We start from the raw sequence: 16,803 nt of genomic DNA, 5'->3' as shown, positions 1-16,803 counted from the left end.
AGGTAGCGTTTGGAAACCAAGAATTAAATTGAAAATTCAGAATTCAATTTTGAATTTCTAAATTTTGAATTTCAATTTCAAATTTATTGTTTGGAAAATCTTAGAATTTACAATTTCATAATTACAAATCCTAAAATTTATTTGGAATCAATGAGATTTTCAATTTCTAAGTTTCAAATTCTAATATTGTTTGGCAAAAATGAAGAATTATAATTCTTGAATTCAATAGTAACATTTAATCAAACATAATGGTTCAAAATCTGTTTTGGAAAAATATAGTCAATACCACTCTAAGCACATCCAAACTGTCCATATAAACAAAAATAAAATCTGAAAAAAACTACTCATGAGTTAAGACATAGTAACACCTAGTCTAATTTCTCATTCTCTAGTAGTTCCTTTAACATAACAAACTCTTCTGTATCCTTCAAAAACAGATTTTTTGCCTTCAAGACTTCATTTCGATCTTGTCCGGCAACCTTTGAAACAACATCATAAACCTCTTTGGAATCAGGCTTAGGTGGAAGTTTGTTTGATTGTAGATAGTTTTCAAATGACTCTGTAAATCTAGAAATAGCATCCACGATAGAATCTTTCTTTGACCTCTTGTTAGATGATGCAGAGTTTGCCTCAGAAGGACTGCAAGTTTCATTTTCTTTCTCCATAGCTGCCACAGATTCTTCATGTTGCTCAGCTTCTTGACCCATAGCTCTATCCATGGCAAATATGTGCATATTTCATCCCAATAATCAATATTCTTATTTCTATAAGCAGACGCCACGGCATTGACCTATTTAAAAAAATTACTAGATAAATATTATAAAGATCAAAAATACAAGTTATTTATACTTCTATTTATTTACTATAAAAAGTATCACAATTACTGACAATAATATAAAAACCAAGGGCCAAAAATAATACAAAAGGCAAAGACAAGCAAAGACTGAAAATAAGGTGGAGAATTTTAATAGATGATAATATGAAATTGAAACTAATTAATAACATTACTAGCAAATATTTAGATGAAGTCAATTTATGAGATTGTACCTTACAATAGGCACTACATTCCTCGTGGTCTTCAATTGGAATAATAAGCATCTTCTTATCATCATCCCACTTAAACTTGGTGTAAGTGCGAATATCTGTGATTACTGAATGATGTTTCTTCCATACTTTGATTCGATTCTTTACATGTTCGGTGGTAGCCAATAAACCCAATTGGTTCCTTAGGTTATCAGCAACAGCTTGACTCTCCATCGCCCTTATTTCCTTCACTGCTTTGCTCAAACAAAGTGGAGATAAGTATAGCATCCATTTGTTGGTTCCAAGTAAGATAAGATCGTTTTGGTTGTTTTTGTGGTATCATTGGCTCTTTCTCGGATCTCTTCATGATGAATGCTAAAAGTATGTCTCAGCAATGGCTATCAACATTAACGAGCATGTCCTCAATAATATAAAGACAAATTACAGAATATGCAATGAAACAATTACATATGAATAATTACGAGTAGCAGTGCAAATAAGGGAGCCATATGATTTTAAACAATCTTCATGTACCCAACAAAACAACCTACTTTAAAGGCTTTAGTGCAAATAACAATACATAATTAAGTTGTTCTTTGAAATAATACTTAAGAGAGTAATAAGACTTCCAATATAGCTTAATATCTACAAGCATTTAAGACATTTAGGACAAAGATCTCCTAACTAAAATCTCAAGTAACATGTCTCCTTCGCAGTTAATATTCTTCAAACATCTTTTGAGCAAGATTATCTCTAAACACTTTCCACTCATTACTTGATTGCGTACTAATAATGTAATCATCTTCTACATCTTCTTCATCAATTGTCTTTATATTTAGTAAATCTTCATCTACCTCATTAATAAGACTTGTTTCATCCATAATTTCATCCCTCAAAAAGTTATGAAGAATAAAACAAGCGTTGATAATTCTAATTTGAGTCTTTTTATCATAAAAACTTAGATCTCTAAGTATAATCCATCGCTTTTTCAATAACCCAAAAGCCCTTTTAATTGTGTTTCAAGCTGAAGAATGTTGTAAATTAAAAATCTCTCTGTAATTTGTTGGAGTGGTACCTCTCCAAAAATTCAAATGGTACCTCATACCTCTATAAGGAGCTAGAAAACCTTTAGCGTTACAAAATCCCAAATCCACAAGAAAATACTTATCTGCATTATATAATTATTATACATATATTAGCATTTCATTTTACATTTGGTGTAAATTATTAGGTTATTGTTACACATAAAAAGTCTTACTTCTAGGAATCTTCAAACCATTGGGCCTTTGAAGAGCATCACGAAGAACGCGTGGATCCGAAGAAGAACCTTCCCAACTAGGCAAAACGTAAGTAAAACGAAGATTTGAATCACATGCAGCTAAAGCATTGGTGCTAATGTCCCCCTTTCTATCTCAGTAGCAAGCTCGATCCTCAGTAGGCACAGTCATTTTAATATGAGTCCCATCGAGAGCTCCAGCAACGCCCTAATATGGTTTATGCTAGTTAATACTACAAATCAAACCTCCTAAGAAAGTAAAGACATCAATTTTTTTTAATACTATAACTTACCTTAAACCTATTCCACTTTGTATCCTTTGCGTAATTGCTCTAGTTATTACATGGTTTTATATAATACTTTCTAAGCTTGAGTAGTGCTTTAAGGACTACATGAAATTGCCGACTAATAGTCTCTCCAGAACAAGCAAAGGTTGCTTGTATTGTTCTATTTTCCAAATCATGTGCAAGAACATGAAGAAAAATTGCAACAATTTCTTTCACTGTAACATATCTTGTAGTCACTAAACCACCCTTGGATTGTAAAATATTGCACAATTTTTCAAAACAACGTTTGCCTAGATGTAAATGCTCCCTACATATTCTATCATTCATCAACGTGTCCATCCAAATTGTTCGTCTATTCATACGTTCGTGTTGATTCCATGTTATTTCCTTTACTTCATACCTCAAATCAAACCAAGCCACAACAACAGTCATGAAAAAACCTACAACCTCCATAACAACTTTCTTATCTTTATCCACATTCTCCCTTGCACGTTTTCTGGATTCTTGAATACTAAGTTGATCAGACATTTTTTGTCTTCCCACAAAGAAAATAATATCCTCCCAGAAACATAATCAAAACCCATGCACAAATTAATCTCAAAAGACCTCAATATAACAGTTCTAATCTCCAAGCTTCATAGAAATCCAAAAAAAAACCCTAAAAATAACAAAAGCAAGCACTAAACCTGGAAGGAAAGAAGCAGCAAGAAGTGTTAAGAATAAAGAAGCAACAGTGAGCGTAAACATAATAAACAAAAAAATCAAAAAATATTTAATTAATTAAAAAATTAAGATTGATAACTAAAACCCCATTTACGATAAATCCCATAAAAATTAAGTTCTAATGATACGAAAATAATGACTATTAACCAAAAAGGAAAAGAATACAGAACACTAAAGATTTATAATAAAGGAAAATTCGATTCAAATTAGGTCACAATTTGTATGCTCGAACAAAAAGTACCCAAATTACAAAATAGATCAAAATAAATTTTAGAAATACGACAGCTAAATTATCACAAGATTTAGTTAATGACAGAAACCAGAAGAGAAATAGAAAGTAAGAGATGAAGCATACCTGAAAAGCAAGGACGAAAAGCTTTGGAGCAATGAACACCAACAACAATGGTGGATCGAGGCAGATTGGATTGGAATTGGGAGAACACAGCAGAGATAGAAAGATGAAAATAGGGGTTCTGAAAGTGGGAGAGGCAAACTGGATTTGAAATGATAGGTCATGGGCTGTCATTTTACCATGGGCCAAAAAAAAGGATTGGAATTGGGCCAAATTCTGGAATTGAAATTTATGACCTCCCAAACAAGTAAATTCAGGCAATTCCGGATTTACAAATCAAATGTACATTCCCAAACAAAGCATTAGCTTATTTCTACTTCTATTATCTCTAGTATTTGAATTTCCTTGTTCAAAGTTAGAGTTCTCAAGTTTCTTTGGTTCAATTGAAGTTTCTTGTTGGTATTAAGTTATTAACATTTGGGTATTGTATTTTAAATGGATTGCTGCTAGTATCATTTGGGTATTTGAGTTCAAGATTTAGTAGGGCAATTTGAGTATCAAATTAGGAATTTGGTTCTGAAACTTCAGTTCATAAACTGAACTTTCTGTTTTGTACTTTTCAAAACAGAATGTTCTGTTTTGTACTTTTCGAAACAGTTCTGATTGTTTCTGGCGGGTCCTGGTGTCTTCATACGATATAAGAGCTTTGAGTTACGGTTGTGTGACCACTTGAATCGCCTTGAAACGAATTCGTATGAAAGAGTTATGCCCAAAATCCTAACAGGGTATCCTTAAAATCGAGTTGGAAGTTAAGACAATGGATAACTAAGTGTTCAAGTTTGGATTTCAATTGGATATTCTTTTCATCAAATTATTGGAGTTGTTTAATTTATATTTCTTCAAGTCAATTGCAATTGATAATTGGGTTTGTATCATTGGGGAAATTATGTTCTGAAATTTCAGTTTTGAAATTGATATTTCTGTTTTATGAATTTCGGTACATTTATGTTCCTTTTTGGGTTTTGCGTCATGAAATAATTTGTAGAGCTCCAAGTCGCAGTCGCATAGCCATTTAAGTCGTCCCAATTAGATTTCTTACGAGTAAGATATGTCTGTTTTAGTAACGAGGCATCCTGAAACTATTTTGAGATTTGTAAATTCGGATCAAAAGCTTTTGAATTAATTGGGTAATCTTTTAATCTTTTTTTTTTGGGCTCATCTAAGCTTTTTATTGAGTTTATTGGGTGAAATTGAGTGAACGTTTGAGTTTATTTGTGTCGGGAGTAAACAAAATTGAAGAGTAACTCATCCATGGAAAATTTCAGATACATATATGTGGTTTCCTTCTCAAAGCTATTCTTAGAGTAGCTATTTGAGGTAGAACTCTAACCAATAATCCTATTTATATATTTAAAAGGTGTGATATAACTTGATATAAAGTCCAAATAGGAGCTTTGATAAAGTTATATCATAATTTTGTGATTTTGATTGCAATATTTGATCAAAATTATTTAAGCAAAACTATTTTGATATTAAGTATTTGATTGAGTTTAGATGTAAGTCTAAGCTTGAATTATGATTGAGATTGTTGTGTTCTTTGTTGAATCTAGATTAATTTTTGTGTTGATTGATTGTGTGTATATTGATACGAATTTGGGATGTTGATGTTGTCTAAATGTGCCAAACTCATGACCGAGAAGTTTTCAACTTTTCAGTCAGTTCTTGTTTTGGTCATATCTTTTTTGTTTGGGCTCAGAATGAGACATATGACGAGTCGTTACGATCACGTCGATGTCTAGAATAACATTCAATTGGAATTTATATTTTGTATAATTGTATTTATGTTCTCGAAGATACAAAATGGATTTGCTAATATGGCTAAAACTTTTCAAATAAGTTGTTATAGCTGTACAAGTTGTGTAAACCTCAATATTAAAATGGAATTGACTTATGAACCTGTATGTAAATTGTTATATTTTTTTTACTATTGTAATGTTGCATTTATTTGAAAACAGTAACATGATAATAAAGGGCTTGATAGAAATGCCGAAACATGCTTTTGGCATGTAAAAAACGTGGGACGTGTTTTCCAGCACGTAAAATACAGCGAAAACAGTAAGGTTATTTAACCTGACCTGTGGCTCGAGCAACATTGTACTAGAGGAGTGACGATTCCCATTAATAGCTGACCTGATTCCCACTGGTTTTTCTGAATTAAGTGAAGTCCTAAGTGCTATATGGAGTCCCTTTTGGTTGCTATAAAGGTTTCATTGTTTGGTGTACTACTCTTTCGTGGTTACTGATACTACACAGTTTTTGTTGTCACACTAAATGACTGTCCCTTGAGTGATAATGCATTTACGAGTATTGGTAGGTGTTAGTTGGATATCAGAGTAGCGCAACGAAGCATGGTCGAAACTTCTCTCTTGAGATGAATTGTGTTTTTGATTTTCATTGTAAACAATAATTGTACATAAAAAATTTATGTGTAACTTATTTGAGAAAGAACATTTGTGTTAATTATTTAATTTATTGAAGTATTTATTTATAAAAATCTAATTGGTTTGCTTTGACCTTGGGTCTGAGGTTGAAATAACCCGAGTATTTAGTGAAAAGTCTTCCATTGTGTCAAAAAAAGTATTTTATTAAAGGTAATTAAGACTCAGGCTGTTACTAAAATGAATTACATGCATCATCCTCTATATTTCTTATTTTTTGGAAGCATTTTGAGAAAACGGTAATTACTAAAAAATTTGGACAATAACATATAATTTTAGGCTATTCATAAATGTCTTTAAATCAAATTGAATTGTTTTAAATTTAACGAGTTTAGCTTGAATAGTTTATGAGACCTATAAATTAAAGGTATTGATATCTTTTAAAATAATAAAGACATCAAACATTTTGTTTTCAATTTTACCAAATATCCTAATTACTTTCAAAGTATAGAGAAATGATAAAAAAATATTATTTTATTTTTTTGAAATGACATCCTAATTACTATTCAAAGTATAGAGAAATGATAAAAAAACAACTACTTAAATTCTTGCCAAATTGATTAATTTAATAGTGTATTAACTGCTTTCTTGGCACTTTATTTTTCAAATATTAAGGGAATCATATTGATTTGCTGTTTTACAACGCACTTAGGAAATGAAGAATGTCCAAACAAGCAAGAATAACCATCACTACAAAATAACAAAAGCATTAACTGAAAATCTATTATTATTATTATTATGATCACTTATTCACTTGTAACAAGGAATATAATCTTACATGTTTTTCTACTTTTGGCCAAACAAATGGTATCTTAAGTCATATTCTTAAACATCTCAACAATTTATCAATCATATTGTATGAATCAAGCCAACGTGTCATTTAATTGTCCTTTAAGATCCTATGTGGTTGGACAAGGTAATGACATCTTGGACTACCACATGCCCTATACTCTTTTTGATTTGCCAGGCACAATTCCTAAGGTGTTTCTCTTATATTTGTTGTGTGTTAGCTTGTGTATAAGCATGTCATCCTTTTGAGTGCCTCTTTTGTAGTTCATATATTCCTCTACAAAAGCATCACATCATGCACGTAAATCTACCCAATAAATAGTTACATTAAAACTACTCTTTTGAACAGGAATTCAAAAGAAACTTACGCTAGAAGGTTTTAAATAAATTTTATAAATGTCTATTGTTTTGATTGTCGTAGATTCAAGAAACACGATATAGAAAGACGATATATGAAAGTCATTTACAAGAAGATGGTTAGAGATGAGAATATGATGACGGAGTTTATTCTAGAAGAAGATTTGAGGACGAAGGGGATGATGATGATGATGATGATAAAGTTTATGATATGCACCAGTGATGTGCAAATTTTAAATTACCGCAAGCACACGGTGTACGTGTAGCAATACGGGTCGAACTCAGGGATGATGATGATGATGATAAAGTTTATGATATGCACCAGTGATGTGCATGTTAACTAGTTTGTTCAATTTATGACTCTGAGACACGGATAAACAAAATAATTTCTTTAAGAATCTAACACTACTATAAGTATAACTAAAAAGATGTAAGTAAAACTAATAAATAAATCTAAGACAATGACTAATACGAAGATAATAATAAGATGGCAAATTTAGGGTGTCGGGAATCACCTAATTTTAACATGGGAGTCAATTACTCTCATGATATGTTGTATGAATTTGAGTCTTTGGTATAATTAAACATAATCTAATTAATCTCATGGTTCCGCTCTAATGATCAATATCGGTTCAAGACCTTACTAGTATTAATCCTCAAACTTTTGTTCTATTGGTTAAACTAAAAGGAATTTAACTTAAATATATCTCAATCCTAAATTAATCCTAATCTCAAACTTCCGTTTTATTGAAAAGGTTAATAAAGATATTTAAACTAAGATTCATTAAGCATAGGTTTATTCATAGACCAAAATTTCACACAATTAATCGATCAAATATCATTCATGCTTCGAATTAGGGTCAATCCCTCAACCATAGAGAAGGAAACTACTCAACAGAAATGGTAACGAACATGCAATTAATGATGAATTAAAATCTAATAGAAATACTACACATCAAAATAATGAATAATTCAACACAAAAAGACAAGTAATGAAGTAGTAAATCGAGAATACTTACCAATGCAGATGAACATAAATGCAAATTGCAATAAAAATAAACATAACAATGGAGTTTTTCAACAATGAAAGCTCTAAAAAACACAAAGGAAAATTTCTGAAATTAAAAACTAAGAAGAAGATCATAACTAAAAGTAACTACCCCAATTTATACTAAAACCTAATTATTGGGCTTTTTCCTAAAAGTAACTGCTAGTGTCTATTAAAAATAAATGTAAAATAAAAATAAAATATTAAAACTATGAAGAAAAACCGTTAGTAACTGAGCAGAGGGGAACCGGCGACTCAGCGGCCATGGTCTTCAACAGAAAGCAAAATCAGGTTTTAATGAATACATAAGCATACCAAAATATCATCACAATTAACCCGTTTACTCTCATATAATACAACTATTGTAAACTAGAGTAAATGAATTAAAAACAAGCCTAAACCACCACTAAACTTCATCAAAGGAGCATAAAAATAAGCACAATAAGTGCAAATAATTGCACTTATAAAACTCCCCCATGCTTAACCTTTGCTCGTTCTCAAGCAAATCAAGGTGAAAAATAAAATATGAAAATCATGGTTAAGACACGGTCTCCAAATCCTAAGCTACTTCTTATGCCTCCATTTCCTAAACCCCACTAATTCTAGATGTTCGCTAAGAGTCCAAATATCCTTATCTCTTGTCCCCTTCACTTGGCTAACAATACACAACATAAACAAGAGTACAAATATCAAGTACCAAAGTGCCTATACTTCAACCTCCTTATGAATCCTAAAGAACATGAGAAAAGAAAATTCCTACACTTATAGCTCCCACTTCTTATGTCGCCAGCTCCAAGTACAAAATCAAGTGCATGAATATTTGAATCTCTCTTTTTCTCTCATTTTCCCTAGGAACTCATAGTTGGGTTTTCGTCCTAGCTACTCATTATTTTTTCAATTCTCACATGCTTACCCACTCAATGCTGCTCTTTTTCCTAGGTCGCCCTTTCGAGTTTTCAACCTAGCTGGACTTATCTCTTTTCAAGCATTTTTTTCCCTTTTTCAATGAAAAACAAAGTAGAAATTCCGCTATAATGAAATTGAAATTACAATGCATATAACAGCTCAACTATACAAAAAATGTGGAATAGAAAACATGAATAAGCAAGCAATAGATTCCCCATGCTTACTTTTCATGGTGAGTAGCAAGAGGGTGTTCAACAAATCATATAAGTATAGGGTCTTTATGAACCCTGGATATGACAATCAAAGCACAAAAATGAAAAAGAATGCAGCTTACCTAATGAAACTCCAATGTTGAACGGGGATAGCACCATCGGTTACAACATTACCTCTTAAAACATGAAACACCGGCTCTACTTATGACACGCCAAAAGTAAGAGGCTTCCTATCTAAGTCTCCCTTTCTCTGATAAAATGATCTCACATGTAAACCGATAAAAATACCAAACCCCTTATCAACCTCATATCCATCCTAACATACAACTCCATCATCACAACAACAAAATAATGTACCAAAATAAACACCCTAACTCTATAACTGTAAGGATCGTCTAATGGAGCTCTTGGATCTCGCAATCTAATAACTTACTTTAGATCAAAGAGGATGGGAGCTTATTGTTGGTTAAAATTTGTAACTCATATACATGCAATGGTTAATAAGAGATGATGTGCAAGAATCTAAGTATGGATAGCTAGGTGGGTCAAGGTGTGACAATATACTGGAGCTACAATATAGATAAAGATAAGAGTAGAGATAGGAGTAAAAGTATACCTGCAAACGCCGTGGCAAAGGAGGAACAATAATAGCAGCTGATGAACACTCACTCTCCTTTTGCCTTAACCTCCTTCACGGGTTATTGGATAGCATTCTCTTTTCTTTTTTTGTTTTTTTATGTTTTATTTTTTTATTCGGGGTAGTGGTAAAAAAAAAGAAAAAAACAAAACAAAAATAATAATAAGAGCAATAAAAATTCTAACCTAAGAAAGCATAAAAACTAACTAGGAAATCAATAAATGCTAAACTAAAAATGCAATAAAAATCTACACTAGGAAAACAATAAAAATCTACACTAACAGGTGTAGACTCCCCTATGCTTATCAGAAGCATTGTCCTCAATGCTTTACATCATAGCAAAAAGGACATGACATGGAAAACGTAAGCACTTTGAAGACTCAATTCTCTTAAATGATCATAATTCAAAACACATTTAGTTGTTTAAGTTAGTCTAAAATCATATTGGATATAAATTGAATAATTGTTTTATGTTTAAGTTTGAATTATTGGAATATGCGTAAATGACTTAAGGTTATCTTATAGTTAAATTTATAAGTCTTGAAATTAGTTTCAATGTCTTGAAGGTAATTACGTTTATAATAAGGTCAGTTTCGTAATTATATTTGAAGTATTTTAATAGGTCAAGGTTCATTAAAAAATTATATTTGAAATATTGTAATAGGTCAAGGTTTATTAAAATTATCTTTGAATTATTTCAATAAGTTAAAATATTGAAACTAAGTTGGAATATATTATTACACGGTTTGTTATTACCGTTTGAATATTTGAAATTGAATATAAAAAATATGTGCTTAAAATAGTTGGATGATTAAATATCTATAGTACAAGCTAATGCACGTTTGGTTATACATAGTGCACGTTAATATTTGAATTTAAATTAAGTTGTTAAGCTAATTAAAGTGTTTGCTATAAATGAGATGGTAATTTAAATTGTTACTATAAATAGGAAATGACTATTTAAATTAATGCTAAAAATAGGAATTAATTTGAATAAGTATTTACACTTTGATTAATATGGTTTTTCTTAGTTTTTCATTATCTTGTATGAGTACTAAAGTTGCAACACAACATTGGTCATTAAAAACAAATTACAGCACAATGACAAAATTATCTTAGCTGTCAGTACACGTCAGTTTGAAATAAAGCTCAAGGTCTTGAAGATTGGCACAAAATATTCAGATCAACAAAATTAACGAAAGAAGCTTTCTTTCTCGTCAAGGAGATGTTGAGGCGTAACATCTATATATATACAAGGCTTCATTTCAGAATTAAGGATACACCTCTATGCATCTCTTCTTATATCTTTCTATCTTGACTTAAGATATAATATTCTTTAAGTATTAAAAAGAGTTGTAATTTTTAATTTATCTAGCTCTTACAATTTGTAATAGGTTTAAGTGTTAAAAAAGAGTTAGATTATTTCATAGTTTAATACGCCTAACTTAGAATACTTTTCAAAGTGTTCAACATGTAATCTTTATTGAGAGATTGGGATTTGCTTTAATTAAAGGGATTTGTAAGACGTTTTTTCACGGGGAAGAACGTGGTGAGAGAAGGTAGTGAGATCTTCTAGTTTGTCTTAAAGTCAGTTTAATAAAAGGCATTGAAATCCTACGGGTTGAAGGAGAACCCTTAGGCGGGGTGTAGGTTGTTTAGAACCAAACCTCGTTAACATATCGTGTGTTATTCTTTAAAGTTTATTTTCCGCACATACGTTATAGTTTTATTACTCGACCCATAAACTATCTTAGAAAACACTTTTCAAAGGTCACTCAATCTCTTGAGATATTCTTCCAGACAAAAATTTTTAAACGCCCATACTCTCCATTCACCCCTCCTCTAGAGAGTGTTCGACCTCCTATCAAAGTTCAATTGGTATCAGAGCTGAGTTCCATATATAAAGACTAATATCTTGTGATGGATCCGATAGGAGAATGGTTGCTTGCTTAAGGACGTTCGTGCTCTAGACCTCTGTTGTTTTGTGGAACAAATTTCTCTTATTAGAAAACTTTGATGACGATGTTCGTGATTGATCATGATGTGGAACTTTGGGACATCATAACTAAAGGACCTAAGGTACCCTTGAAAAGAGACGCTCAAGGAAATGCTATGTTGAAAACCGAATCCGAATATTCACAAAGTGACTTGGAAGCGGTATCCAAAAACTATAGGGCAATGAATCAATTATGTTGTGCTTTGAATGGTACCGAGTTCAATAGAGTTTCTTCATGCACAAGTGCTAAGGAAATATGGGATAAGTTAGTTGTGACTTATGAAGGAACAAGTCAAGTGAAGGAGACTAAGATCAACATCCTCATGTATCAATACGAAATGTTCAAGATGAAAACGGATGAGAATATTAATGATATGTTTACTTGTATTACATAAATCATTAACAGTTTGAATTCTCTTGGCAAAACTTTTACTAATGCAGGAAAAGTACAAAAGTTCTTGAGGTGTCTTCCAAGATCCAAATGGGGTCCAAAAGTCACCGCCATTGAAAAAGCTCAAGACTTGAGAGTTCTATCACTTGACGATCTACTTGGAAAACTCTCAACTCATGAACTTACCCTACATGATGATGGAGAAAGTGATATAATACCTTTAATGAAAAATCTTGCACTAAAGGCAAAGAAACATCATGAATCTTCAAGCGATGATGAAGAAAGTGATGATGAGGAAGATCCATTTGCCTTGATCACAAAAGGTCTTGAAGGAATCATGAAGATGCGCAAAAGATTTAAGAAATTTAAATCTAGAAACAAAGGTAAGTCTTCTAACTCTAATTCTAATTCTAGAACTAACAAACTTGCTTGCTTTGAGTGTGGATCTACAGAACATGTTGTGAAAGAATTCCCTAAGAAGAAAAGGGAATCCTACAAGAAAAACAAGAAGAAACAAGCAATGGTTGCTACATGGAGTGATTCCGAAGGATCATTCGAACCTGAAAGTGAAGATGGTCAAGCTCACTGATGTCTTATGGCTAATGATGATAACGATGATGATCTAGATCAAAACCATAAAGAGGTACGACACTTTCTTAACACCTGTTCTAAAGATGAATTAGTTAAAGCTCTCCTTGATATGTTTCAAATTGAAAAGATCTTAAAAGATGAGAAAGATATTCTGGAAAATAAAATACGTCACTATGCTGAAAGCTGTGAAGAACTTATAAAGAAAAATGAATCGTTAAAGGCTGAAATAGTAAAATTTGAAAAGACTGTCAAAGTATTGAAAGAACAGAATCTCAGTCAGGCTGAACAGCTTATTGATCTTAAGAATGAAAACAATGATCTTGAGTCCAAGCTCAAGACTCTAAGACATGAGTCTGAAAAAAATTTACAAGCATTAACAAAGATAAACGAATCTGAATCTAAATTCACAAAAATGCTTACACGCCAAAAAGGACTCAATGATAAACGTGGTATAGGTTATAATAATATTACACATAACTATAAGAGTAAAACCACATTTGTTAAGAATGCATACAAACATAGACGTACACCTACTTGCTCATATTGTTGCAAAGAAGGACATATTTAGTTTGCATGTCCGTACATACATAAGGAAAATTATATTATTAAGAATTCCTTTCCTCTTCAATTACGTGGACAGATAAAGCAAATATGGGTTCCTAAAGGGACAAGACCACCCAACATGGTCTACCCTAAATATGGTCCCAAATTTGTCACTTGGATAGCCAAGTAAAGTTGAGAAAGGTTATTTTTTTTTGTTTTGTAGGTAAAGCAAAACTGGATCCTAGATAGTGTATGCTCGAGACATATGAGTGGTAAAGTTTTTTTATTTTTTGAAATTAAAGAAAAATGCAATGGCTTGATCACCCTAGAAGATAAAGGTAAATACAAAATTTTAGGTGTTGGCAATGTTCGTAAAAATCCATCTAAAACTATTGATAATGTTTATTTAGTTGAAGCTCTAAAATTTAACTTGCTAAGTGTGTCTCAACTATGTGATAAAGGTAATCAAGTAATCTTTGATAAAGAAATATGTGTGGTTAAAAACCTTAACACCGGAGATACATTTATTACCGCCTTTAGACATGATAATGTTTATGCCTTGACTACTAACGAAATTGTAGCTCAAAATTTCAAGTGCTTGAAAGCTATGACAAATAATCCAAAACTATGGCATAGACGTCTTGGTCACATTAATACTCACACCATGCATGAGTTGGTAAGTAAAGATCTAGTTAAGGGACTTCCAGCTCTTAACTATAAACACAGTCCTACATGTGACGCATGCATTAGAGGAAAATAAGTAAGAAATTCATTCAAACCGAAGAAAATGGTAAGTACTTCATGACCATGTGAATTCTTAAATATTGATCGATGTGGTCCAATGCGTGTACGGAGCATAGGAGGTAAATCTTAGATTCTAGTTATGGTTGATGATTATTCTAGATCTATGTGGGTTGATTTTTTGAAGGATTAAAGTGAAGCCTTGAAACTGTTCTAAAGACGTTGTAAAGAGATGCAAACTCAGCTGAATCTTCCAATAGTTTCAATTAGAAGTGACCATGGTAAAGAGTTTGATTAGTTAGGCTGTGATTCGTTTTGTGAAAAATACGGTATAACCCATAACTTTTCAACTCCTAGGACACCCCCAACAAAATGGCGTGGTTGAAAGGAAAACTCGAACCTTAGAAGAAATAGCTAGGACAAGGCTTATTGAAAATGGATTAACTAAACACTATTGGGCCGAGGCAGTTAACACAGTAAATTATATCTTAAATATATGCCTCATTAGACCCATACTTAAGAAAACCCCCTATGAGTTATTCAAAGGAAGAAAACTAAACATAGCCTACCTTAGAGCATTTGGCTGTAAATGTTTTATCCATAATAATAGTAAAGATAATCTAGGTAAATTTGATGCTAGAAGTGATGAAGGTATATTCCATGGATACTTATTGAAGGTATATTAACTAAACACTATTGGGCCGAGGCAGTTAACACTTTGATGATTTAAGTGATGACGAACTGGATGCTAATGATATTGGTGCTATTAAAAAGAAAAACATGCAAGATACCATACAAAGTCTTGATAAGGTTGCAGAAAAACATGTTGTAAACATTGAAGACTTACAGCCTGATCTTGAGAGCCAACCTCAAGATCTTGAAACAGTTCCTGAACATACTGCTTTGGATACACCAATTAGAAACTCCTCAAATGAAGTAGGTACTATTTCATTGAATGATTATACACCATCCATTCTATGAAGAAGACTCAGAATGTCATCTCAACATCTTCCAGAAAACATCATAAGTGATTCAAACAAAGGTACGCAAACTCGATCGTCTCTTAAAAATTTATGTGCATTTTCTGCTTTTGTTTCTCTTGTAGAACCAAAGGATGTTAAAGAAGCTATACAAGAACCAAAGTGGATCATTGCTATGCAAAATGAATTAAATGAATTCGAAAGAAACAAAGTTTGGCATCTAGTTGAAAGACCTCCAGATCGTACTATTATTGGAACTAGATGGGTCTTTCGCAATAAACTCAATGAGCATGGAGACATTATAAGAAAATAAAGCAAGGCTGGTAGCTCAAGGTTATAATCAAGAAGAAGGAATGGATTATGATGAGACTTTTGCTCCAGTTGCAAGGTTAGAATCTATCCGTATTATGCTTGCTTGTGCTTCATACATGAATATTAAACTATATCAAATGGATGTAAAATGTTCTTTCTTAAATGGCTACTTACAAGAGGAAGTGTATGTTAAACAACCACCTGGTTTTGAAAATTCTGATCTACCTAATCATGTGTTTAAACTAAACAAAGCACTATATGGCTTGAAACAAGCTCCAAGAGCTTGGTATGATAGATTTAGCTCACATTTACTTGAAAATGATTTTCAACGAGGAAAAATTGATAAAACGCTTTTCGTTAAAACTAAAGAAAAAGATATTCTTATTGTTCAATTATATGTTGATGATATATTTTTTGGAGCTACTAATGATTCTTTGTGCAAGGAATTTTCTGAGATTATGTGCAAGGAATTCGAAATCAGCATGATGGGAGACTTAACATTTTTTCTTGGACTACAAATAAAGCAAAAGAAAGATGGCATATTTATTTGTCAAAGTAAATATGTTAGAGATTTGCTAAAGAAGTACAATATGGATCAATGCAAAGTTGCTAATACGCCTATGAGTGCAACACTAAGTCTAGATCAAGACATAAATGGTAATAGTGTTAATCAAAAGACTTATAGAGGTATGATTGGTTCTTTATTGTATTTGATTGCTAGACGTCCTGATATTATGTTTAGTGTTTGCTTATATGCTCGTTTTCAACCTAACCCAAAAGAATCTTACTTAATAGCAATTAAGAGAATTTTAGATATTTACATGGGACTAAAGACTTCGGTCTATGGTACCCTAGTTGTGGAAATTTTAGTTTGATTGGATTTTCAGATGCTGATTATGCTGGTTATAAAGTGGTTAGAAAAAGCACTTTAGGATCGTGTCAATTTTTAGGAAATTCATTAATCTCATGGCATTCTAAAAAGCAAAATTCAGTTGCTTTGTCTACAGCTGAAGCTGAATACATAGCTACAGGTGCATGCTGTTCTCAAATCTTATGAATTGCACAACAACTTCGAGATCTTGGAGTTGATCTCAAAGGTATTCCAATAAAATGTAATAATACAAGTGCAATATGTATTGCTAAGAATCCTGTACAACATTCACGCACAAAACACATTGAGGTTCGTCACCATTTCATTAGA

At 32.0% G+C, this 16,803-nt stretch overlaps 2 protein-coding genes across 2 annotated transcripts; both read right to left on the bottom strand.

Annotated features, from left to right (window-relative positions):
* Positions 1–294: 294 nt before the first annotated feature.
* On the bottom strand, positions 295–2,400 carry LOC130815195 (uncharacterized). The gene is made up of 4 exons (XM_057681577.1): positions 2,282–2,400; positions 2,129–2,191; positions 1,048–1,421; positions 295–790 (listed from the first exon to the last, which is right to left on the bottom strand). The coding sequence occupies exons 3-4, from the start codon at positions 1,309–1,311 to the stop codon at positions 449–451; spliced, it is 606 nt and encodes a 201-aa protein (XP_057537560.1). The 5' UTR covers positions 1,312–1,421; positions 2,129–2,191; positions 2,282–2,400; the 3' UTR covers positions 295–448.
* Positions 1,740–3,114, bottom strand: LOC130815569 (uncharacterized). Its single transcript, XM_057682058.1, has 4 exons — positions 2,660–3,114; positions 2,282–2,430; positions 2,122–2,191; positions 1,740–1,989 (listed from the first exon to the last, which is right to left on the bottom strand). The coding sequence occupies exons 1-4, from the start codon at positions 3,112–3,114 to the stop codon at positions 1,740–1,742; spliced, it is 924 nt and encodes a 307-aa protein (XP_057538041.1).
* Positions 3,115–16,803: the final 13,689 nt, after the last annotated feature.

The sequence above is a fragment of the Amaranthus tricolor genome, chromosome 6 (genome assembly GCF_026212465.1).
Source record: "Amaranthus tricolor cultivar Red isolate AtriRed21 chromosome 6, ASM2621246v1, whole genome shotgun sequence".
NCBI classification, from domain to species: domain Eukaryota; kingdom Viridiplantae; phylum Streptophyta; class Magnoliopsida; order Caryophyllales; family Amaranthaceae; genus Amaranthus; species Amaranthus tricolor.
The sequence above is the reverse complement of the archived record's forward strand: the minus strand, read 5'-3'. Positions and strand labels throughout refer to the sequence as shown.